We start from the raw sequence: 25,977 nt of genomic DNA on the forward strand, positions 1-25,977 counted from the left end.
ACTAGTCACTAGATAGTGCAAATGACAGTAAACGCATTATTATTCACTATCTATATTTCTGTAATAAATAATAGAATTTAATACTAATTTCTACTAATATTTATTTGTAAAAGACATGTAAGTATGTCTTTAGCACCATCATTGAAATGGGAATCTTTAAATCTGTCCGAACCTGTTCTAAAAACAATCAAAGAACACTTCAAATTTAAATGCATGACACCGATACAGGTAATAGTTTGCAACATAACAAATATAATATACATTGAATAAATAAAGATTTATTGTTGTAGGTCGAATCTATAAAGAATTTTTTAGAAAAAAAAAAAGATGTCGCTGCAGAAGCAGTCACCGGTAGCGGGAAAACATTGGCATTTTTAGTGCCAATGCTTGAATTGATTTTAGTAAGTTTTACTTTTCATGTTTCTAAAACAACTATAGTATATTGTATGTTCCTTTGTATCTATATTATACTTACATAAATATTGTGTGATCAGAAACGCAGCGATCCTTTGAAAAAACATGAAGTGGGAGGCCTTATAATATCTCCTACTCGAGAATTGGCTACTCAAACTAGTCATGTATTGGCTGAATTTTTAAAGAATATAGAAGGTGTTACACAGATGCTAACTTTAGGCGGCAGTCCAATAGAAACTGATGTCAAAGCATTTAATAAAAATGGAGCAAATATTCTTGTGGCCACTCCTGGACGATTGGAAGATTTATTAACTAGAAAGATACCCAATTTTCATTTACACAAATCACTTAAATCGTTGGTAAGATGTTTAATTTATGCTTTCATTAGAACTATTGAATTACTTTGAATTTATTTTTAGGAAATGCTGGTGTTAGATGAAGCTGATAAGCTGTTAGAATTAGGTTTTGAAAAGTCTATAAATACTGTTTTACAATATTTGCCTACACAAAGAAGAACAGGGTTGTTTTCAGCCACTCAAACCAAACAGGTAGCAATGCTTGTTAAGGCAGGACTCAGAAATCCTATCATGGTTATTGTCAAGGAAAAACATTGTTTGAACCCAAAAAGGTATTTTATAATATTATTAAATCTTATGCTATGGTAATAAGTAATTATTTATTTTTAGCAATCAAATTGAATCTATATCTACACCTTTAGCATTACAAAATTATTATACAATATGTGATGCTGATAAAAAGCTAGCATTTTTAGTGACATTTTTAAAAAAAAATGGATTAAATTCAAAATATATGTTGTTTTTATCAACGTGTGCCTGTGTTGAATACTTTTCAATAATTTTAAGAAGGTAAATATTAATTATTGATGATTATTAATATTGTCTGAATTTTGTGTCATTATATTGGTATACATTTCCATTAAGATTTTAAAGTTTTTATTTTTGTAATTTACAGTTTGATTCCTGAAATAAATTTATTCAGCTTACACGGGAAAATGAATAACAAACGTTACAGAATATTTGAATTATTTTGGAAAGCTGAAAGAGGTAAATATGAAGATTATGAACAATGTTTTCACTGAAGTAGAAACTGAAGTTCATTTACAATGATCAGTGAAACCAGCATATAAATATATAAATCTGAAATCATTTACCAATATATTTGACATCTGGTTCATTAATTAATAATTTTTACAGTATATTTAACTGTGGTCTGTATATTTAAATACATTTAATTAAACGTACAAATTTAGTAAATTACTATTGATATATAACATCAGGTATTTTGCTAATGAGTTGTTCGCAGTGATCTCAGAAATTAAACAAAAGCTTTGTCACTCATTGACAAATATTCAATAAAACTAGTTTTTATTGTTGAAATCTCTTGAAATAAGATGTCAAAAAGGATAATCTAATAATTGTTTTATTCGTTATTTACATTAACTACTTGTTTTTAATTTGTTTTAACTTGTTATTATGTATTAACTATTTACATATAAAATGCATATATTTTAGGTATTTTGATATGTACGGATGTAATGGCCCGTGGTGTTGATATACCAGAAGTGAATTGGGTGATTCAATATGATCCTCCTAATAATGCATCTTCTTTTGTACATCGTGCTGGTCGAACAGCTCGTGTAGGTAAAAGTGGATCTTCCTTAGTCATGTTAATGCCTAATGAAGATGCTTACATACATTTTATTTATTCAAATCAAAAGGTAAATATATAAATGAAACCAATCTTATAGAAAATGTGTTAAAATATCATGTATATAAATGTTCTTAGGTAATATTGGAATTAATGCCTGAATTAGAAATTGAAAATTTGGATCTTGTAGTAGAAAAAGTTAGAAAGCGTCAACTCAAAGATAGAACAATATTTGATAAAGCTAATAGAGCATTTGTATCTTACATTCAAGCTTATTCAAAACATGAATGTCATTTACTATTACGTATAAAAGGTAATTTATTTTTGTGACTGATGCTTTGTTAGAAATAATATAATATTAAAACTTCTATTAATACTTAATTTGATATCATGACATGGTGGCTTTAAATTATCAACCATGAAATGTGGGCATTTTCAGCGTCAGAACAGAACATTACTGGGACCTGACCAAAACTTGTCTGAATCCGTGCATGCCCCACTCAACGACAATGGTTAATTAATGCTCGGCATCATTTGACACTTTAATTTATATACATATTAAACCTATTTCGTTGCAGCACAAAGTAGGGAAAATTGTGCCTCGGAAGGTCTCTGCTGTCAGCATGCATTCACAGTAATGTTCTCTCCTGGTACACTGTATAAATAAGAGTACATTAAAGTTGATATGATATGACTTGTATTATATCAAATATTTTATTAGCTGTTTCATGTAAAATGTATATTTCTGATTTAAGTCATTGCTTTATTTTGAATAAGGTTGAATAATAATAATTATTTATTAGTAAAATCTTATATCTACGAATTTTTCAGTGTATAATTAAAAATTCATTTATTTTATATTGCATTGAAATAACATTTTAGATTCTGAGCTGAGCGAGGAAGCTATTGGTTTTACAATGGTTTTTATTTATTTTTTTATTTTTTTTTTATATCCTGTATACAAAATTTCTACAAGAAGTAGTGCTTTGATTTCAACATATAGTACCTTATCTTTTAGCAAATCGGGTCAAGATGGTATTTTAGAGAGGTCATTTTTCGATTTTCTCAATAGTTATTAAATGCCGCGGGAAAACCCACCGAAAAATTACGAAAAAACGCTAAAAATGGAATTTTTATTTCTAAACTTCGTTTACCACCATAGAAACGAATAAAAAATTATCATATTATAATGCTAATTCAACGTACATGATAAAATAAATAATAACAATATAAAATATCCAGACTGACAAACCGTCTCTGCTCAGAATCATTTTTCTTATACAATGATATTATATCATTGAATTCAAGTCTATTACAATTCATTATACAATAACTCACTTGTAATCTACTGTACAGCAGAGCGACATCCACTTACCTGCTTTTTGTAAATATACATTTTTTATTTACAGATTTGGAATTTGGTAAGCTTGCAACTGGTTTTGGTCTTTTAAGACTCCCAAAAATGCCAGAATTAAAAAATAAGAATACTAGTGATTTTATTCCTGTTGATATGGATTTCAATTCTATTAAATACCAGTAAGTTGTTTACAGCTGATGACAAGATACTTTGAATATTTTTATTGTGATGATATATAATTTATATACTTTAATTTAGAAATAATGAAAGAGAAGAGTCCCGGCAAAAAAAGTTACAAAATTACATGGAAACTGGAGTTTGGCTTGGTCAAATGAAACATAAAAAAGGGTTAAAACAAACTGTTGCATGGGCTGAGGCCAAACAGAAAAAACTCGAAAGAAGAGAAAAACGTAAAAAGAAAAAAGAATTACGAAAACAAATGGAGTTAGAAGGAAAAGCTAAGGCAAAAAAGAAAAGAGAACAAGCCTTCAGTCAAGAAGATTTGAACGATTTAGCTAAAGATATTGCCTTAATGAAAAAATTAAAAAATAAAAAGGTAATTTTTTAATATTTAAATCAGAAAATAATATTGTGTGGCTATACTCTATTCAGCAAGAGTTGACCCATTTGCGCGCATGCATACTGATTCGCTGGAAAATTCAGACCCCCCGAGTATGCGACCGGCGGTCTGTGAGTATAGTAGAAACATTATGTTTGAAACACACTATATCATGGTTTACACTTTTCAAAAATTCTTATTTATTGGGTAAAAAAATGTTTAAACTTAAGAAACATACTTGGTGACAGTTCAAAACTACATTCAAAATATTTTGATAAAAACTAATAGGAACGTATATTCAACTGATATTTATTTATAACTTATAATCTAATTTGTAATGAATTGGATATACACTGGTGCTCTTTCCTATCAAAATTAAAAATAATGACCTAAGGACACATTGATCTCAATAAAATGTAATAAATATTTAATTTGAAAATGGTTTTTAAATAGTATGTTTACATTTATTTTATTATGTATTGCGGAAATAGTGCTTTTTATTTTTATATTATAAAATTAATAGTGAAATGTAGTAATTACAAAACTAAAATATTTTATAACTCATTGATAAAAAAGTTATCCCTCCCAAAAACTCAAAAGATTTTCTAAAATCTACAAATTGGCATAAGTTGTTATCAAATATGTCCATACTTTATGCTCCTATCATTTTTTATACCTGCTGTTAAGTGTGTTATGTTGATGACATTTTAATAAGAATTATACTGGTATTTAGAACCAGTTGTAACTAATTTTAATTTCAGCTAGTATTGTAACAGCATAGGTCTATAATACAATAAAAAAAAATAACTAAATATTTTTTTAATTTAATAAACTTCTGTAATAATTTGTTGAGAATTTTTAATGCAAAATGGTCTATTTATATGTTTGAAATAGAAAAATGAATGCCAATTGGCAGTTTAACAACAAACTTTGAATGTTGTAATCAACTTATTAAAATACAGTTTAAAAGGTCATAAACTCGTTAATAAAAAGACAAAAAAGTTTTACATATAAACTTTCAAATTAAAATCATACATATTTTAGATCAAAGTAATGAATATATAACACATTTAAAGAGGGCAAATAATACTTCAACAATTTTTAAACAACTGGTCATCAATTGGTTCATCAAAACATCATTCTGCCTATTAATTCTGACTATGCATTTAAAAATGTTTCTTGTATATAGCTTATAACATATAAATATGATTTATCATGAATACTAAAATAAATGTACAGTGCGCATTAAAATGTTGGTTCCTTAAGTAATTAAAAATATATTTACATTAAAATTATTAATTATCATCTGTGAGAGTGTTACTTTGTAGTACAACATTCAACAGTGATATTTTCAACATGGAGTAACATGCTGGTATTTGTATCATCTCTAGTAAATGTAATAGATCAGGAAATAACCTAGGTCAGTTACGGCAGCGCCGGGTAAATTATATAAATGTGATAACATTTATTTTGTGTTCTCAAGTGAGTTTTACACAATATTTTAATTTTTAAATGAGCATAAAAATATTAATAATAATTAATGATCATTGGAACTATTGATTGTACATGTTGGTATAATATTAGTGCATTAGTAAAATACTAAAATAGAGACTATATAAATGCAACACACGGTTATCTTAAAAAAAAATATAATTTTTTTTTTTTTTAATTACTTATTTAATACTTTAATACTTGTATGTTTATTTCAGATATCTAAAGAACAATTTGATATGGAATTTGGAGAAGATGTTTAAGAATGTAATTGTATTTAAATAATGATATGAGTATAAATAAAACAATTTTAATTATTGTTGAAAATTTTTTTTTTAATGCTTATTTTATTGTATATAGCTTTATAATATGACAAATTAATAGGATATTGATATCCAACCAATAGAATAATTAACTTTTTTTTGAAAAAATATAATTTTTTTTATTGAAATTTGAACGTATGTTTATATTTGAAATGTTCTTAAATAAACAAGGAAGTGCGTAGTTAAATTCAATTAAATAATATACTCAAAAGTCAAGGCTACATTATTATTAATATTACTTATTCTTCAATAGATTATAATATTATGATTAATAGTGTTATATTTTAATGCTCATTGCTCAGAAATAATTATTTTACGTTGGAGAAATTTGTATGGTAATATTAATATATAATGTGTAGATTATAATACTTATATATATATTATATTAGTTAATTCATTTTTAATAATAGGTAAATTGCAATGACAAGATAAAAACAGTTATTAATAGGTAGATAAAATCAATAGTTAATATTATGTTTTGACTTTAAGATCAATCTATTAGTTGATTTTAAATTTAGGGATGGGTTTTTGATCTTGGAATACCTTGAAGATTTGAACTTAAAAAATCCAAACGGTTAAAAATTTTTAAACAATTTAAGTTCAAAATGTTCTGTGCATGACATCAGATTTTCTAATTTCTTTTATGGTAAATGTAAACAATTTTACTACTATTATATTTTTAAGTTTGTTAAGTTTTTACAAATTTGGGTTCGTAAAAATGCAATTTTGACCCACCTAGCCCTAATTTTAAATAGCATTGTAGCAATAGTTAATTTAAATTGTAGAGTCCCCTCTTACATTGACGCAATTAAGTGATGCAAGATCCAACCCAAATTTGGAAAGTTATAAGATTTATTGGGTTTGTGTAGTTGTGTAATATTTACAGACGTACATACAGTTTTTTATTACATTGCTACCCTAAAAGCTAATGAAATTCGGGAGGACGAAATACTTCAAAAAATAAAACAGATTTCATACGATGATATTTTTCTCGACAAAAACAATAACTGCGTAATGTGAATAATAATTGCTAACTTGTCACTGTGCCCGCCCGTCGGCCCGGTCGTCACTCAGTCATTACGATTGCGACTTTCAAAAAATGACAATATAAATAATAAATATATTATATTTCAATAAACTGTAAATAAATAATATTATTAAAATAGTCGTATTACAGTACCTATTATTATTTATACGTGCTTGCCGCTTGTTTTATAAAAATATCTCAATACGTCATCAGAACTCTAAATTAACTTATTGCCAAATAATTATTTATTGTGGTGCTGCGCCCTATGCAAGTAGTATAAAGTAATTTGTAGAATTATACTAGTAAGGACAATTATTTAATATACTATTATAGTAATAGTAGAGCCAGAGTTGAATTACCGAATATTGTTGAGCTTAAGAAAACTTATCGTTTTTCGTTTATTTGCCAAAATCATTATTGAATCTGTTAATTGTTTTCTACGTGGGTCATAGACAATGGACTTATTAGTTATTATAAAAAAAATGTAACCTAACCTAACTTATTTTTTATAATTATGTTTACGCACCATGGCTTACTTATTCGCTTATTGGTTTTCAATCATTCATTCATCATTCCACGATTATCCGTCCCGATCGGTATAATCGGTAAATACGAACGAGATCTCCACTATAAAATAAATAATATAGAATTATATAATAGATTACCCACTAGAATCACACTAGTTTCCCAATTCCATAATAATAATTATTAATAATTTTTCATTCATTGCCATATCGGTTGACTGACCGGGGTTACGACAGCCACGTAAATTCTTATTTTTTGGGAGAGGGGAGGTTAATTAATCTTTTTGAGAATGGTTGAGGCTTAAAAAATGTGCTAATTAATTATTACTTATTAGTTTCTATCAGGCACTGATCCAGAGCAAAGATCTGGTGGAGGGGGGGGAGTTCCTGGTTTCTATACTCTATTCCAAACAAGAACGCATCGGGCGGCGGATGAAAACCGGTCGACACACGCGCATGTTTTGACAGTTTCAGCGGCTATTGTTAATTTTGTGATAGGGGCGTGTTGCTGGCAGCCTCTGATAACGCTGCGCGTTCTTATTTGGAAAAGATTATACAATACGGTATTTGTTGGGGGGAGGGGGCAATCGCCTACCCCCTAAATTACGTGCCTGGGTACGATGTACAGTATATTTATTTATAAATAATTAACGGACGGTAAACCCTTACAATATTATGTAATAAATAATACATTTTTTGAGGTTAAAGTTATAATAGAAAATATACCACGGACTAAAATATATATCTTATAGGTATAAGTCCGTGCTCAGTACCTATAAAAAAAAAAAATAATAATAGTACAAATAATCGCCCCATCACTCCAATGGCGTCATTTCAGTTTTGATTAGACTAGGGCAACTTTTCACGGATTTTCAAAATCAAAATATTTTCCACTCAGATTCTCGTAGCGTAGTGCCATAGTGGTTAATGGTGGAGGGGGTGTGTGGTAAATTTGCCGACTTAAGGTTGATATAAATACTAGACTGGGGCATATGCCCAAGTTGCCCCACTGCATCACTCCCCGTACGGCCGTGACACTAGTTTCTGCCACTGAATAATTATAATGCTAAAAAGTGAATACCTAATTTACAAATCAGTTTACCGGTAAGGGTTATTAAAACAGAAAGGAGCGAGTGAGGGACCCTCGTTGGTGATATACAGGATTCCTCTTAACGGTTCGTTTTTCATATAGTTTCTTTTAAATTGAGGAATATGAAAGGACATGGAAGTACGGGTATAAAATTTCGTAACTTGAAAGTTTATGAGGGATAAAATAACTGGATAGTCGATATCATTAGATGACAGACCTCTTTAGGAGTCTTATCTAGCATCCATTTACGGTCAGCTAAAGATTTGAGTTCAAGATTCTTTGAGACTGAAGTGTAATCGTATGAGGGGTTAACTGTATGGCTAAAATTAAACTTGCATACTTTAAAATGTACGTTGGATTCGTTCAAGCTGAATTGAATCTAGAATCATTTGCAGTATGCTGTATGCTGGTCCCAAATTAGTGGTACTCCAAAATGGGGCTAAAAAATATTGTATAATACCAATTATATAGAATCGTGCATTCGTGCAGGTTGTGTTTTTTTAAGCATTGTATATTGTATATATTATACGTATTTTGTACTAGTACGGTGATGTGCGAAAAAATCTATAGAAACCAATTTTTCGCGGTCATTGGTCATAGATCGTGAACCCATTCCGGAATCGTTAAACGGGTTGTTACTTGTTGCTGTATCAGTAGGCCCAAGCAGCTTTCATTGTTTAAATTTTAAACCAAGCCACCAAGGTGTATTTGTGAATCTAAACAAAAAACAGTGGGTACTCGACAATCAACAATCAACTAGTATATTTTATACACCCATTTTTCTTTTACTTGTCATTTTGCTTTGGAATAGAAAATCAAAAAATTCGTTAAAAGATGTAGGAACAAGACGCCGTTGCCGCTGCATTGATGCAATGATGCAGTCATGCAGATGCAGTCGGCAGACGACATACCCCAGTAGTCCCACCATTGTATTTCTGTGTTATATTTGAAAAACGGTCGGTATTCGGTATCGTCGTGGAAGAATAAACGATACCGGGTGTGGTGGGAGGGTAGTGAGAGAGGAAAAAAATAGTTGATGACGTAACGTCCGAACTACGCCATTTCAGTCATTTCACTTTACATACTCGGGACGAGTACGACGGCGTTCCCTTTTCGTCTGTCGCGATAACGTAAACAAAAATATTTTATTTTATTAATTTTATCCGGCTCCCGGCAAGGCAAACCCGCGTAACATCAGCTCGCATCATTTCCGTCAATTGCACGCACCCGAACCTCGCACGCCGGCTTAACATCACACCCGGATCCATCAAGCATCGTGCGGCGGCGGCGGCGGCGGCTACGACTATCACCACGACCACGGACTCCGGCACGACAATAATCACGACACACACACCGCGCACGCCGAAACAATGACAGACAGTGACAAATTGAACATCGACAACATAATTTCTAGACTCTTGGAAGGTAAGCCGCCGGTGGGCCATGACGGAAACGCGGTTCCGCCGTCGGTCTTTGGGTACCAATTTCTGTCGGTCCCTGGGACCGATGACGATTCATTTGTAACAATTGTTGTAACTGTTCAACAGTGCGCGGTGCGAGACCTGGCAAGAACGTTCAGCTGTCCGAAGGTGAAATTAGGGGCTTATGCCTCAAGTCCAGGGAGATTTTTCTATCGCAACCCATACTATTGGAGCTCGAGGCGCCGTTGAAAATATGTGGTGAGTACCTCCACCACCCTGACTGGATGTCGTGTTTACGCGCCTATTAGCCATACACCCTTACCATTACTAATTTTATTGTATTCTTACTAGGAACATTGGTTACTGTATTCTGTGTGTTGTTTGGATATCTTATGGTTGTGTTATATCTTATGTACCTACTAATATGGAATGTAAATATTTTGTTTTACGTATGCCACCGATTAAATATAATGTAGTAATTGTTTCTGTGCTTCTTAGGCATAGGTACAACAAATTAAGTGAATCATATTGTATGTTACATAGACTTGTTTTTAATATATTTAAAATAACAATATTGAAGTGGTTAATCTAAAATACTCCTATTTAATCAATGATATTGCCTATTAGTTACATGTTATGTAAACACGAATCAGATTTTGGGTCAATTATATCATATAAATATTGATGAATTCCTTCCCCAAAATGTTGTGTACAAACACAATTTTTAGTTATTAAATAGAATTGGAATAAATATCATACCTTATATTTTGAGCAAAGTATCCTTAGTTCATACCAAATGAAATTTTTAGAATGTAGTTATATTTTTTGTATTTAAAGAAGGCCAACATTATTTAAAAATCTCATTAATTTAAATAAATAATTGAGTATTCTTTTCATAATTTGTCAATAAATATTCTTTAACCCCTAAAAAACTTGGTAATAAGTACCTAGATTTGGTTGAATTGAATTATTAGTAACAAAAAAAGTACTGTATTTATTCTAAAGGTTTTAATTTTGACTATTCAATTCACTATTAAGTGAGTAATATTTATTATTTTTAAATAAGAATTGGTGGAAAATATAAATATTTTTTATAAATATGGTTTAGATTATATTATCTACAAAAAATTAAAATAATTTTTTAGATATTTTAATATATTTTGAACAACATGGATATATATGTACATATATACAGTAAAAACATTAAATGTACTTGTCTTATCTAAAATGAACTGTTTTTTTCTTTTCAAGGGGATATTCACGGTCAATACTATGACTTACTGCGTTTATTTGAGTATGGCAGTTTTCCACCTGAGTCCAACTACTTATTCTTGGGTGATTATGTCGACCGTGGCAAACAGTCTCTGGAGACGATATGTCTGTTGTTGGCATATAAGATAAAATACCCCGAAAATTTCTTCCTTTTACGTGGCAATCACGAATGCGCTAGTATAAACAGAATATATGGGTTTTATGATGAATGTAAGTAATGATTAAAACAATTTTAAACCTTTAATCTAATAATTTATTTATATTTTTTTTAGGTAAACGGCGGTATAATATAAAGCTCTGGAAAATATTTACGGACTGTTTTAATTGTTTACCTGTGGCAGCAATTGTTGACGAAAAGATTTTTTGTTGTCATGGTGGTCTTAGTCCTGATTTGCAATCAATGGAACAAATTAGGCGGATTATGAGGCCAACAGATGTTCCTGATCAGGGACTATTATGTGACTTGCTTTGGTCTGATCCTGACAAAGTAATAATATTTTATTATTTAATATTTATACTTATAAATGTATTTAAAATACTTAACTGTGTAATTATTTTTTAAGGATACAATGGGTTGGGGAGAAAATGACAGGGGTGTATCATTTACATTTGGTGCTGAGGTTGTGACAAAATTTTTGCATAAACATGATTTTGATCTCATATGTAGGGCTCACCAGGTTTGTAAATATTTTACTAACTAAATCAATATAGTTAATTTATTTAGTAACTCTATTTTTAGGTTGTAGAGGATGGTTATGAGTTCTTTGCAAAGCGCCAGTTGGTCACTTTATTTTCAGCACCAAATTATTGTGGAGAGTTTGATAATGCTGGAGCAATGATGTCTGTCGACGAAACTCTAATGTGCTCATTCCAGATTTTAAAGGTATGAATGTTATTAAATTAATTTTTACAAATTGGAGCTTATTACCCTCAAGTAGTGTTTGAAAATTTCATGAAATATTTCAGTATTTTAATAAATTTTGTTTTATTTTTAAATAAGTTTTATATTTACATATAATTGTCATAAATCACATTTTAAAATTGTATGTTACCTAAATGTATACCTAACCTTTGGTATTATACATTTAAAATGGTACTCAACATTTTTAGATATTTTAATGTTTAAATGATACAAGTAGGTATACAATTGTATACATGTATAATGTATATCTACTGAATTCTTACATTAGAATTTAGAACACCGGATATTGTGTTAAAAAAAAAAAATAAATTGTGTCTTTATTTGTGTAAAAAAAAAAATTCAATGTTTCACGTTTTTGTGAAATATTTCATAATTCAAACACTACCCACACGTATTTTTATTTGTACTAAAATTACTTTTTAAATTAATTATTATTAACTTTATTGAGGGACATAGCTGTGTTAGGGAGAGTTTGGTTAGAATTTTTTTTTAATTGATTAAAATAATGCCCTAAAACACTATTCTATCTAGATATTTTACTAACAATTTCTAGTATATATTTAAAGTAAAATATATAATTCAGGAAATTATATTACATGTGGGGTTTTTAATTTGTTTTTAATTTATGTAACTTGAATATTATACTTTTAGTATAATCTTGTCCAGTTTATGTTAACGTCTTGAGATAGTATAGAGATTTAAAAAAGTATGTACAATTAAAAACATTGTAAATGTTTCTTGTTTTCAAATATACAAGAGTTTAAATTAATACTTAAACTTGTTTTATTTGTTTTAAAGACTGATAGATTCAAATACTGGAGACGCATAAAATTCTATGATGCTAATGCATCTTTTCCATTGTCTAATTAGTAAGTCTGAATGGGGCAATCTTTTAAAACCTTTCCTATAGCTGTTCATATTTATTTTCGTATTGACCTACATTATTTTTTAACTGCACGAATTATGGTAGAGCAGAGTCCCGAGAATCTGAGTATGCCAATTCCTACCCTTTATTATTAATTTAAATGTTTAATTAACATGTATTCATACAGAGTTTCTTGATATAACCTGGGTATTAATACATTTATCTATAAAATTAGCATGATTAGTGATAATTGTTGTTAATTCATTACAAGATTCTTAAAGTTATAGAAATAATTGCTTGTCAAATTCACTATTTTCATATTGTTGGATATTGGCCTGTTTGGAAAATCATTTCTAGTTAAGTAGTATATTATATTTATATACCGTGTGTAAAAGAAAATAAGAATAAGATTGTGTAAACTGTATAAGATATGATCTAGTTTATATAAAAAAAAAAATCTGCATATAATACCATATTCGTTCTCAGGATGCTTTCACAGGTACAGAGGAACCTAAAAAGTAGTGGAAAACTAGACAGGTCAATTTTTGAATCTACTCGAGAAAACTAGCTCTATAATTTAGTACCTGCAAATAGGGTTTAATGTTATTAGTTTAACATTAAAGTATAACAAGTAGTCGTTCCAGTAATGACAAAGAAAGTCAAGTCAAAGATAAAATGGCAATAGCTAAATTTTCTGCTTTTGTACTGTACGAACTCATTCAAGGTAACCAATCTCAAGATCTTGACACAGTTATGATAAATTGAATTATTTTACCCATTGTAAACTCTAAACTGTAAACTCAAAACTAAATTATTCTTATTGAAATATTTTCTTTAGTATTAATTACTAACTTTAACATGCAAAAAAGTACTGAAATAATAATTATACATTCATTTTATAAACTATTTGCTCAATAGTCTTATTGATCTTTTAAATTATAAATATTTATTCCAGCCGGCCGACAAACGAAAGTACATGTATGGAGGATTGTCATCAGGCAGACCAGTTACACCACCCAGAGGATCTGGTAAACAAGGAAAAAATAAAAAATAACCAATCTTGATGCAATATATATTTCTATACCTAGGTATGCAACAACAAAGTATAATTTTAAAAATTAAATGTTACATAATATGAAAAACAAATGAAATTTTTTTTTATAGAAAAAAATTATACCGAGTAACTAGTTTAAATAATAATGTATTTATATCATTAAGTACCTTTATGCTCCATCATAACGTTAACGTAAAATCTCAAGATCAATTTTATTAACTTGTAATTTGGAGTATTTTTAATAATTTAATATTATTATTGATATATTGTATTTGCACTTATATTTTTTTTCGTACTCGGTCATTTTTTCCTTTCCTTTTTTTTTGTTTTTAGTTTAAGTATTAAATTATATTTTATTTTTGCTAACTTAGTTTTGTCCATATATTTAAAACTACATACGATTACTACAAAAAAAGAAGTTGCAATTTATTCAGAATATTTGTTCTAAATAATTTACAATGGAATCATAAAACCAACTATTTGTTATTTATCAGACATTTTTAGCTCATATATTTTATTGTAACTAAGATGTATTTATAAAAATTTCAAAAATCAAAATCCCAAAGTTAAGTACAACATTATAATTATTGTTATTTATTGTTTTGTGTATTTAGATTACACTTTCGTTATAAAACCATTATAACATAATATTGTACATTTTTTGTAGAAATACGTAAATCAGAACACAAAACATATATGAAAGTGTTGAATACTATCCCAATTGATATATTAAAACAAATCACATACAATGTAAATATCAATATTTTAATGTTAAAATTATACTGTAAATGTATGTTATGCATTAAATTTTTAATGCATATATACATTAAAAGTAGTAAAATGTAATTTATTTAATAAACTTCTTGGATTACTTTTTTTGGCAATAAACAAAAACCTTGCCTACATAACACTTATTGTAATTTGTTGATAGCGTATGTATTATTTTATTATAAACCAAATTAAAAAATACTGTGTTTTTGTTTGCTGAACCCTTCGTAAATATAACAAAAAGTAAAATTAAATGATCAAAGATTAAAATATATTTGCTGCCAGTTTTTAACAATACAAAAGACCAGAAATTACTTGTTAGATATTTTATATTCAACTATTTATTAGTTGGACTAGTTGGAGCATTTATGATATGTGTTATAAAATTATAATATTTGGTTTCCAAACATTAAATACGCCTGATTGTAAGATTGGTCTTTGGTCTAGTAAAGGTAGATAATGAAAAGGTCGATTATAAATTCAGTACCTTCTCATTTTTCCGATAAAAATACATAAAGTAACACAATTGTAGGAAAAAAACGTAGGTATATAATTTTCTTATCTTATCTTATATACACTACCGTCAAAAATAGATCGGACTCGGGCAAAAAGGAACCGGGAAAGTCACTCTGCAGCACCTCTACGGTTGTAGGTTTCGAGCAGTGGTGCCGAAGTCCATGGATATGTCGGGCCATGGCCCGACCTCTTTTTTGAAAAATGTGGCCGACCGGCCATATTTTATTTACTTCATAACTTTAATATGAGCATGAGTATATATAAACCATGATTATGAATAAATGTATATTAGGGCACCTCTATATTAAATAATTAAGATATTGAGGCCGGGAAGTTTTAAAATTGCCCGACCACATTTTAAAAACTTCGGCGCCACTGGTTTCGAGCATAGAAATAATCATGAAGATGGAATAAGCCACGCGCATGAAAAAAGTAAAAACGAGTTGCACAGTCTACATAGTGCATTTACCCCATAATCTTAGTCCGTGATTTACCCTTAGATCATATCGGCTGTCTATTCTTGAAACACAGTAAGTGTATTTCACAAAATTGTTCAGGAGAGACATTTTAGTGAAGTTACTCTGCATTTCACATAGATGGCGTTTATTTGAATGAAATTATTATTTTTAGGTACCAAAGAGTATTGAAAATAATATAATGTATTAATAATTTTGTTTTATCTTATATAGTCCTTGTGTAAACTGGAAAAATGTGTTATATATTTTACATTTAAGAACCATAAAAAAAAAAAAAAAACAGTAATAGTTTATGAAACTAAGAAAAAAATATTAAACAACAGGCGGAGTTTGGCCGTTCAGGGCCCATTTAAGCAGCCACAGGCTGCGTTACGTACTCGAGGGTTGCACTTAAACCTACATAGTATAGGAATTATTCTAAAACATGACCCTTTTTATATTTTACAGCTTCAAGCTTGTAGGATTACGCATTTATACATAATACTTAGTTGTACTCCGTGACATCGCCACTAGAAATCGTAGTGGTTGCCTATCTGCTTGGCATATACATAAGTTGCCTATATATATTATAAAAAAATTTTAATTTCTACTCAAATATCCCGGCTTTAAGTATTCAAAATTCTGTTTGGTAATAACATTGATCATACTAAATAACTTAAATAATTATTTCAATAATAGAATTTTTACGAAAAATCTGACCTAGAAATAAATAAGTTATGTTGATGTATGCTTTTTTCCAGGGCTTAAAAGTTAAAACCGATGATTTGAGAACCGAAAACCGACAACCTCTTTTATTTTGTGAGGTGAAAGTGCTTATTGGTTACCGGTAATCAAGATAATGATACAAGTTCTAACATCAAAGCGGTTACATTCTATTTTCAAGCAAGGTTTTTTGGATTTATTCTAAAACCTATTTCCGACAAAAATAATCAACGGTTTTTATTGTTTTTAGTATGTGTATTTATTATTTGAAATATATATATTTAAGTTTTAATTAATTAATTTATCAACTGTTTTACGTAAAAATAACACCAAAACAATTATTAGTTAACTGTTAGCTCTCGGTACCTCTGCGAAAAAGCGTTTTATATTTATGATGATATTATAATTATTTATAAAACATTTTTATGGAATTTTAAGTTTTATAAAATCCCAATTATGGTAATAAATATAGGGACTCAAGTAGATGAAATTTACTGTTTGTCACATGAAAAATAATAATTTTCTAAAACCGGAACCAATTTTCGAAAAAATTAAGGATTAATAGGGGATCGCATGTCACGTGTTTTTCGTAAGTTTTAGACCAATAATCGGTGGTAAATAACACATACTTCCGAATGTCCAATTTTAATTTTTAATATATATTGTATGAATTCTTTAGCAAAATAACTATGCTTTCTAGGAAGTTGATTTTCGATTTTCAATTTTAAAGGACCATAAAATTTGGATATATTTTTTTAAAAATCTCATGAATAATTTCATTACATTTGTATTTATTTTAGGCTTTTGGGTTGTATATCAAAAAAGTGGTTCCTATAAAGCATAGTCAAGAAACTTATGTATTCAACCCTTTTTTCGAAATTACAATCAAACTTCAGGAAGTATGTTTAATTTACTACCGCTTTTGGTACTTTTTATGGGTGATGCATTGAAGAATATATTTCGTTTTTCTCGATTTATTAACATGTGCGTATGCGTGCGAGATTCATATGCTGAACGAATCTATACGCACACTAATAATGATAATTTACTTCGCACACAACCACACGCACACTGCGTAACGAGTATAAGACATCGAATTGCCTATACGCGACCCCTTATTAAATCACCGCTTTCAATCCCCTTAGCGGTTATCCATTGTGTTTAAGATATTTTTGTAGGAACTATTACCGGTTACCATAACATTAATATAAAGCAATTACCTTATTACAGGTTTTCAAAATTTTTCCGCCTATTACCGTTTTTTTTTTTGGAAACGGTTTTAAGCCCTTGTTTTACTATTAATTATGGTGGGGAGGATGGTATTATATATAAATCTTTGGACATTTCGTTAATCCCTCTTTATGCAAATATTTTGTTTTATTTAACGGTGTAGATACTATTTTTTTTTTAAAGATATAATACGGAGTAGACACTCGATGTCGAAAAGTGAGTCGTATTTGACGGCATTTAATGCGGGAATTGTCTGCCGGGAGCGCTAAGAAGGCCGATAGTGATATACGCATCTAAACTTTGAGTACGAATGTAGTTTGCTCCCCAAACGATTTTTTGGAAATGTTAGTATTTTTATGCTCAACATGTAGGTGAAATCATAATTTACCTATCCTACTTACTTTTTATTTTATAGTTAATAAGATAGGTAAATTATGATTTCACCAACACGTTGAGTATATAAAAAATTCCAAAAATGTATATTCTTAGTATTTTAACCCAAAAATAAAATTTTTTTTGTTTACCATCAAATTAAACATGCAAAAACGCACATTTTGAATAATATTCTATCCTTATTCGTTTGGTAATATTGATATTTATAGTTTATACATTATTGTAGGCATGTAGGCATATTATTTACATAATTGTATATTTAAATATTCAATGTGAAGTATATTTTATAATATACCTACAATTTGATAGTTAGGTTACATTATAAAAAAAAAATTAACATCTAAAATAAAACACAATATTTTTCTTTGCTCAAACTATATTAATTGTAAGTTGTGGTTAACATTTTATTTCTATATTAATTAATATTTAACTCATATAAGTTCATATGGGAATCCAAATTCAGTTTAAATACTTTGAACATAGTAATGGCACATTGATTAACAATTATTGTAATTTGTAATTTGTAATCAATATGATTAATTAAATCAATTTTTATTACAGGTTATTGATCTGACATTTCTGAGAAGGTACACAAAAAATATATCGCCATTTGTTTGGCATACATGCATAAATGTGTTTTTGCATGCTTAATTTGATGGTATTTAAATAAAAATTACTCAAACTTAATTTGCAAGTTATAGTGGACAAACTTCAATATCAAACATAGTGTGGTGAGTGGTGGGCGGTGCATTATTTTTCACACCAGAATCTATCGAATTTATAGGATGAGTCGTAAGGTGATTTATTTCTATTGCGCATGCGGGTCATTACTTGTTGCATATTTATCACATTTATCACTAAATTAGTGGTGATGTAAATTGCGTATGATAACGGTTATACGTGTTGCCACCACGATTAAAGATATTAGTTACTAAGATATTTTAGTTCGTGGTGTTGCAAAACAAGTCAGGGGATATTATTTTTTTGTCCGAGCGCAGCTAGAGTAATATTACTCTATGGAGCGCAGTGTGGCGAGCACGAACTAAGATATATCTTAGTTAGTGGTGGCGAGCGAGGGCAATGCGGGCGTCACTTGCGTGCATCACTGTAAATAATTTTCCTAATGGTGCCACTGCTACTTGCTAGCAATGCCGGTATACTTCATGGTAAAAACACAGAATAGATGAAATTTCATATTTTCATCTATTCTGTGTCTATACCTCTTCGTTTTTACCCCCATCGGCTATCAAATGTATAACACAGTGTATTTAATATTTATGACAATATATAGTCATCAGATGTTTGGACGTAACAGCAGTGAAATCAGTTTTCATGATGAAAAATCCGCAAGAAAGTACACCACTAGGCGGTACCTACAAGTTACAACGTATGTCTACGATACTCGGAACTCAGAAGCCGATATGAAACTAGTTGGATGGAACACATATTCCTATAATGGTCTTAATAATATTACTAGTCCGAATTCATCAAATACACTTTTATACCAACAAATTGTTGGCAACAGTTCACATCATTTTTCATATTATTGAAATAAGTCACCAACGTTATACTATATTAATCTCAGTGCAATAATACGAAAGTGAGGTGGAGAAGTGCAGTTACGAGAAGACCTATAAACTCCTGTTAGATTCAGAGCGGAGGGATGAATGTATTGATTTTACAATGATGTGTGTTTTTTTCTGTTTGTCATCATATTTTGCGGCAGGAAAAATAATTCAGTTTTTAACTTTGAGGGTAGTTTTGATGGCAAAAAGGATCTAGTTAGTACTTTCAAAGGTCAAAAGTAAATTCCTAGTACCTACCTATCAAATTTTCATATAATAACTCGGAAAAACAAGAAAAAAAAACAGGCAGTGGGTAACTCTTTGCTCTACATTAGTTATCTAAAGCAGTCACTATAATGGATGTGTTAAATTTGAATTAAAATTATATACGATAAATGATTCTGAGCGAAGACGGTCTGTCAGTCTATAAAATTACCAAGAATATTTTATATTATTATTGTAAAAAAAGTAATTTATTTTACTATTAGGCATAAGTCTGTATTAATGTTATGCACTTATGCACACAATAGGCACTATATAATATATAAAAATATTATTACTTCCGAATAATATGTATATTATGTATTATGTTTTTTATATCGTTTCTCAACAGATGTTTTATTTTTTTTTTCGTTTACTATTATAATAATGTCATTGGTTGTATTGGTGGCACGGAATTTCCAAATAAATTATAAAAACATTTTTACCTTTCAGTAGGTAAAAATGCATACATTTAATTTCATATATTTTCGTAGCTCGCAACTGACTGATACGGAAATTATATTTATTATTTGGATAGTAAGATGATGACGTAAATACACTATTCGATTTCCTTAAACTAGACAGCTGCAGTGTAGTTGTCTCTCGGTGTGAGTGATGTTCCCAATGTTAGCTGTGATAACCACAAAACACCATCCGAAAGGCAAAAATGCGCTGACACAAAACCTTTGTTTTTTTTCCAAATAATATACGTCCGTCGAAAATCTTCGTAAAACGATTTCGGCTTCGACACATGCGCTACACCTAATAACTATTAGTTATTACCTTTCGATATTTCTTGAAAACAATTTCCCATACCTAATGCTTGCTTCACGTTCCTTGGGCTTGTATTTTTTACAAATTATAATGATATTTTATATTAATGGTGTGTCGGTGTAGGTATAGCCTATTATTAGTTATTTAATATTTTAGTTATATAATATTATTATTATGAGTTATGAACAAAAATAAAAAATATAATGAATATTAATCCGAACATTTTTCTTTATTAATATAAAACAATGACAAATTTTTTTTTTAGCTTTAATGCGCTTTTCTGAAACTGCCACTTTTCGGCCTACGACCGCATCGACCGGACGATTTGAACAATAGAAACGCTGGTGTGAAATGTCCATTGCCGGCTTTTACAGACATACTGCACACCAAAGACGACGAGAGGATACTTTGAGGTGACGGGCTGTCGGACCAGGACGCCGCCCGGCGGCCACCGGGCCTGTTGGGAGGTTCTCGTTGGGCTGCTACGACAGCGCAGTGCACTACAACAACTTCCGGTCGACTGCGGTTCAGTGCTCTGAACGGAGCAAGAGGATGTGTGGGAGCTCGACGGCAACGATTACGGCATGCAGCGGTGGCAGCAGCCGCAGGATCAGGAAGCAGCAAGTGGACGAGTCTAGAAATCAGCCTTTGCCAAAGGACCACGATCACGGAAACGCTGCCCGCGTCCGTGTAACCGGCTCGTGTTCGTTCTGCAGCGGGAAGGCGTTCGACTGGGTGGTTCGGACTGTAGAAAGCTATTGCAGGCTGCTGATCGAGGTGCTAGTCGGACTCGGAGATGGAGGAACTTTGGTAGTGACGGTGAAACTGTAGATCGGAGGGTAAGGAGCGTGCGGTGTTGGCAGTCCAGAGAAGCGCGACGTATATATGGCCTCAAGAGTTCCGGCGAGCATAGTAAGTGGAAACTCGCCGGTTAATCGTAGGTATATGATGAAACATTATAATTATACTGAAAATCAACCAATTAATCTTATATGTAATAAGTTGTAAAACTATTAGTTCAGAAATACTGTATACTTATCACTTACGTATATTATGTTGTAATTATGTTTGGTAGGTACTATTTAATTTAGGTTACTGGTTGGGGTGATTTGTCGTGGCCGGCTTTTGACCGGCCTGGTTCCGGCGAGCATATTAGTGGAAACTCGCCGGTTAATTGTACATGCTGAAATTATAATTTATTATATTACTGAAAACTAAAAAATTTTTCACGATTTTTCGACATTATCATAATATAATATTATGGTCTATAATAAGTTGTTACGCTCTTAGTTCAAAAATACTGTATACTTATATATAACTTACGTATTTTATGATGTCGTTATATTTGGTAATATTTAATTTGAGCTAGGTTGATCTGTCACGATCCTGGTTGTAATGTAAGTAATTTGTCATGCAGTCGAATTGTATTATATTTTCTTGTCGCGCATCTCGTGGAACTGCCACGTCGCTCCTTACCCCCCTCAGTTTCACCGTCACTTCTCGTCAGTTCCTCTTTCGACCATCTCCGGCTCTGACATATATGCACCTCGATCTCCACAGCCTGGCCTTCTTGTCCGATTCACCCAGCCGCTTTACCATAACGCCACTGCAGAACGAACCCCATCGCCGGGCGGGCCGGTTTCCCGGACGCGGGCAGCATTTCCGTTACATATGCTTTCGGTGGTCCTTCAGAGGCTGCTGATTTCCAAACTAGTCTTGCCGATCCCGATCCTTTTTCCGCGTTTGCGGCTGCTGCAAGTGCCACCGCTGCATGCCATATCTTATATTTATCTCCGCCGTCGAGCCATCCTCTTGCTCCCCCGTCTGATTCGCTTTCGGCCGTTTATGTTGTAGTGCACCTCCCCAAGCCGTCGTCGCGGCCCAACTAGAACGTGGCCGGGTCACCGCAAAGGCCAGCCACGTCCGCTCCGGCATCCCGATCCGACAGTCCGCCTATGGTCCTCTTGTCGTCCTCGGTGGTGCAGTTTATCTCATATTATAGGCGCCACTCCAATTAGGCGCCTCTCCAGTTTCGCGGAATGGACATTCCCTATAACCAGCGTTTCTCTTTAAGTTGGTCCGGTATTTCTTTGGTCGTGCGCCTAGCCAGTGTAAATAATTGACTATAAAAACTTTTGTTTAAATAAATAAATCTCGTTACTACGGTCCAAGATAATATTATTTATAATACTATGACATTATTTAACATAATATTATTTCGTATTTAGCACATTTAACACGGAAAAGTTTTTAATTTAATTATAGCCAGATGCATATTATATTAGCTGTGTATTTATTCGATATTAATGTTATACTTACCTTATAAGTTATAACTAAAATATGCACGTAATTAACACAATAACGAACAATGGATATACAATATTATAGGTGATATTATAGGTATATTTTCCTGGTCATGGACATAATACCAATTAAGGAGGTTGAAGTGGCTATATGCCCTCCCAAAAATTACGCATAGCCTCCTTCAGTCCCTTCTAAATAAGAGAGACTACAAGAGCTTTTTCGATTTCCACGTTAACCTGCGGACTCTTGAATATACGATGTGCTCCCGAAAATTACCCACATTTGCAGTTTTCAGCCATTTTCAGTTTATTTGAAACTAACAATACCTATACCTGTAATATTCTCCAAACATAACGTTGTGGCGAATGTTTGTTCGAATTGCATTTTTACGGTGACGCATTGCAATGGAAGACCATTTAGTTTAGGACTGCCGAACGAATATAATCCACACCCATACAAAATAATTTACAAGTTTGAAATTTAAATGCTCAAAAAAATCGTACTTATGCATGTGAGGAGCTTTGTATTAAATTTTCAAGATTTTTGACACAACGAATAAAATTGTATTGACATATTTTATAAAACAAAAAAAATTAAAAATGGAAAATGTCTGTAATCAGCTCAATACGTGTCATAATATTTTGAAAAATGTATCAAATATAGAAAACGATAATCGGATTTGATCGGTCAAAAATATTAAAAATGTTATACGAGGTTCCTCATAAAATTAGTTCATAGTTTCTACTGCAACCAAAAAATCTAAAGTATAAATCTATATATATGAATGTTTTTTTTTATAGATATTTTAGCTTTAATTAAAAATTTAGGAGTTTAGATATTTATAAAGAATAACGATCTTAATTATTTTTTTGTAATTTATAGAAATATTATTCATGTGGGCGGACTTCAAACTTTTAACGTAATACTATATTATACAGTATTACCTATATTTTATATATACAATGACATTTTCAAATGCAATGTTCATATCAACCTACTATATAAAAATATACTTCGTATAGCGATATAAATAATAATCATAGTTCATAATATAAACTTTTGGTATAATAGTCTAAAATAGTTTTTCGTATGCAATGATTTATCACAATAACACAATATACATTTTAGTAACTTACTCAATGACGAGGTATACCCAATGCCTAAAACTGTATAACAGAGTTGTTACATATTTCCCCCCCCCCTTTTGTTCAAACTCGTAAGTACCAAAGTCGCGTGATGTGCATTCTGGTACCCACTCAGTGCAGTATATAATGGGTAGGTACCTACTGGCTACTGCATACTTTGATGCTACAAGAAAGAGCTTATTTATATTCTTTTTAGGGCTTTTTCCCTGAAAGAACTCAATATAAGACTATACACAAATTCAAAACCCTTGAAAGGCTAAAAATACAACTTGAAATTTAATTTCATATAAAGTTAAATTACGTATATAAAGTTTTTATTTAAACTTTATAACTATTTTATATTGCATGTGATAAATATGGTAAATATCAGTAACTGTATGTCTGTATTTGTTTTAAGTTATCAATTTATGTCGGTATATCGGTAAGATTATTATACATAAGTGTACATTTGTACAGTATAATATGCACTGAACTATAATATAGATAGAGCAAATTGGGGAGTAAAATCACCCGGAAAAAAATCCACGACCCTAGGAAATATTAAAACTCCCAAACTACAATATTACTGACAACCACATGACCTTGGTTAATCAAATATTTTTTATTAAAGAATAAGTGTAATATTTTTCACTAAATATTAAAAATGTGATAATTAAACTAATTAGTTATTAAAAAATATTTGCTCAATCATTTTCATGTAGCTGTGAGTAATATAAACATTAAACATACATACATAAATCATAAAATAAGAATATATTATATATGCATACATTGTAGTCTGGGGATTTTTATTCTGATTACCACAGCCGTGGAGGGCAAAGCCTCCCACACCACCCAATTACTCTTTATTAAATAAATATACCATATTTATAAGACGATTTGAAATGTTCGAGTTTTTAATTGGTATTAAATAATAATATGTACAAAACAAATTTATTTTAAAAAGCAGGTATGTGGATGTCGCTCTACTGTACAGTAGGTTACAAGTGGGTCAATGTATGATTGTATTACACTTGAATTCAATGATATAATATCATTGTAAAAGGAAAACGATTCTGAGCGGAGATGGTTTGTCAGTCTGGATATTTCATATTGTTATTATTTATTATAGCCCGTAAGTTGAATTAATATTGAAATATATTTTTTGTTTATTGTCTATGATGATAAACAAAGCGTTAGAAATTAAAATCCCATTTTTAGAGGTTTTTTGTAATTTGTCGGTGGTTTTTCCCGTGACATTAAATAACTATTGAGAAAATCAAAAAATGACCAGCTTAAAGTACCATCTTAATCCAATTTGCTGAAAGATAAGATAGGTATTACATATTGAAATCAAAGCACTCCTTCTGGTAGAAATTTTGTATACAGGATAAAAAAAAATAAAATAAACACCATTGTAAAACCACTAGCTTCATCGCTCCGCTCAGAATCTAATATAGTTATGTTCTAACTTTTATAAAAATATTTATTAAAACACATTACTTCATTCAGGGTTGATCTTAGATAACTTTTCAATCTTTTTAAGGTTGAAAAAGATCCCTCTGGAGTGGCTGTAGGTACTGGCAATGATAAAAACTACAAAATATTTGAATTAAAAAATGAACTCGATATTTTTCAACAATTTTCAGTACCAAACTGATAATAAAAAAAATCACTATATTAATTGAAAATGTTGATAACTGAAGCTTGTTTTGTACAAAATCCTTCTTATCGTGTAATAAAATTTGTTTTTCTTAATCATGTAAAAACACAACATTTAACACGAGTCAATGGGGGTATTCCGGACCCCACCCCTGTAAATACGCCACTGCCTATATATAATATACAGTAGTTAATAACTGTGAAAAATGAAACTT

General features: G+C 30.5%; 2 protein-coding genes and 1 long non-coding RNA gene across 3 annotated transcripts; 2 read left to right on the forward strand and 1 right to left on the reverse strand.

Annotated features, from left to right (window-relative positions):
• Nucleotides 1-5,816, forward strand: LOC100165419 (probable ATP-dependent RNA helicase DDX55 homolog). The gene is made up of 12 exons (XM_001949829.4): nt 1-27; nt 114-228; nt 291-401; nt 495-773; nt 834-1,042; nt 1,101-1,280; nt 1,387-1,478; nt 1,947-2,152; nt 2,221-2,395; nt 3,492-3,618; nt 3,698-3,995; nt 5,708-5,816. Exons 2-12 carry the CDS (start codon nt 124-126, stop codon nt 5,750-5,752), a joined length of 1,827 nt encoding a protein of 608 aa, XP_001949864.2. The 5' UTR covers nt 1-27; nt 114-123; the 3' UTR covers nt 5,753-5,816.
• Nucleotides 5,817-9,519: 3,703 nt separating this feature from the next.
• Nucleotides 9,520-14,954, forward strand: LOC100163362 (serine/threonine-protein phosphatase alpha-2 isoform). Its single transcript, XM_001945867.5, has 7 exons — nt 9,520-9,878; nt 10,001-10,132; nt 11,126-11,356; nt 11,419-11,633; nt 11,710-11,823; nt 11,886-12,029; nt 13,889-14,954. The coding sequence occupies exons 1-7, from the start codon at nt 9,824-9,826 to the stop codon at nt 13,985-13,987; spliced, it is 990 nt and encodes a 329-aa protein (XP_001945902.2). The 5' UTR covers nt 9,520-9,823; the 3' UTR covers nt 13,988-14,954.
• A 5,928-nt stretch (nt 14,955-20,882) lies between these two features.
• LOC115034500 lies at nt 20,883-22,869 on the reverse strand. The gene is made up of 3 exons (XR_003839866.1): nt 21,996-22,869; nt 21,719-21,855; nt 20,883-21,639 (listed from the first exon to the last, which is right to left on the reverse strand). It is a non-coding gene; the product is annotated as an uncharacterized LOC115034500 (long non-coding RNA).
• Nucleotides 22,870-25,977: the final 3,108 nt, after the last annotated feature.

Source organism: Acyrthosiphon pisum, chromosome A3 (genome assembly GCF_005508785.2).
Source record: "Acyrthosiphon pisum isolate AL4f chromosome A3, pea_aphid_22Mar2018_4r6ur, whole genome shotgun sequence".
In the NCBI taxonomy this organism is placed as follows: domain Eukaryota; kingdom Metazoa; phylum Arthropoda; class Insecta; order Hemiptera; family Aphididae; genus Acyrthosiphon; species Acyrthosiphon pisum.

Bases quoted from the DNA above. Each gene is read 5' to 3' on its own strand.
- LOC100163362 (XM_001945867.5), top strand. From the start codon at position 9,824: ATGACAGACAGTGACAAATTGAACATCGACAACATAATTTCTAGACTC. The intron at 10,133-11,125 runs GTGAGTACCTCC...TTTCTTTTCAAG, and splicing joins GGCGCCGTTGAAAATATGTG to GGGATATTCACGGTCAATAC. The intron at 11,357-11,418 runs GTAAGTAATGAT...TATTTTTTTTAG, and splicing joins ATATGGGTTTTATGATGAAT to GTAAACGGCGGTATAATATA.
- LOC100165419 (XM_001949829.4), top strand. From the start codon at position 124: ATGTCTTTAGCACCATCATTGAAATGGGAATCTTTAAATCTGTCCGAA. The intron at 774-833 runs GTAAGATGTTTA...ATTTATTTTTAG, and splicing joins ACAAATCACTTAAATCGTTG to GAAATGCTGGTGTTAGATGA. The intron at 3,996-5,707 runs GTAATTTTTTAA...TGTTTATTTCAG, and splicing joins AAAAATTAAAAAATAAAAAG to ATATCTAAAGAACAATTTGA.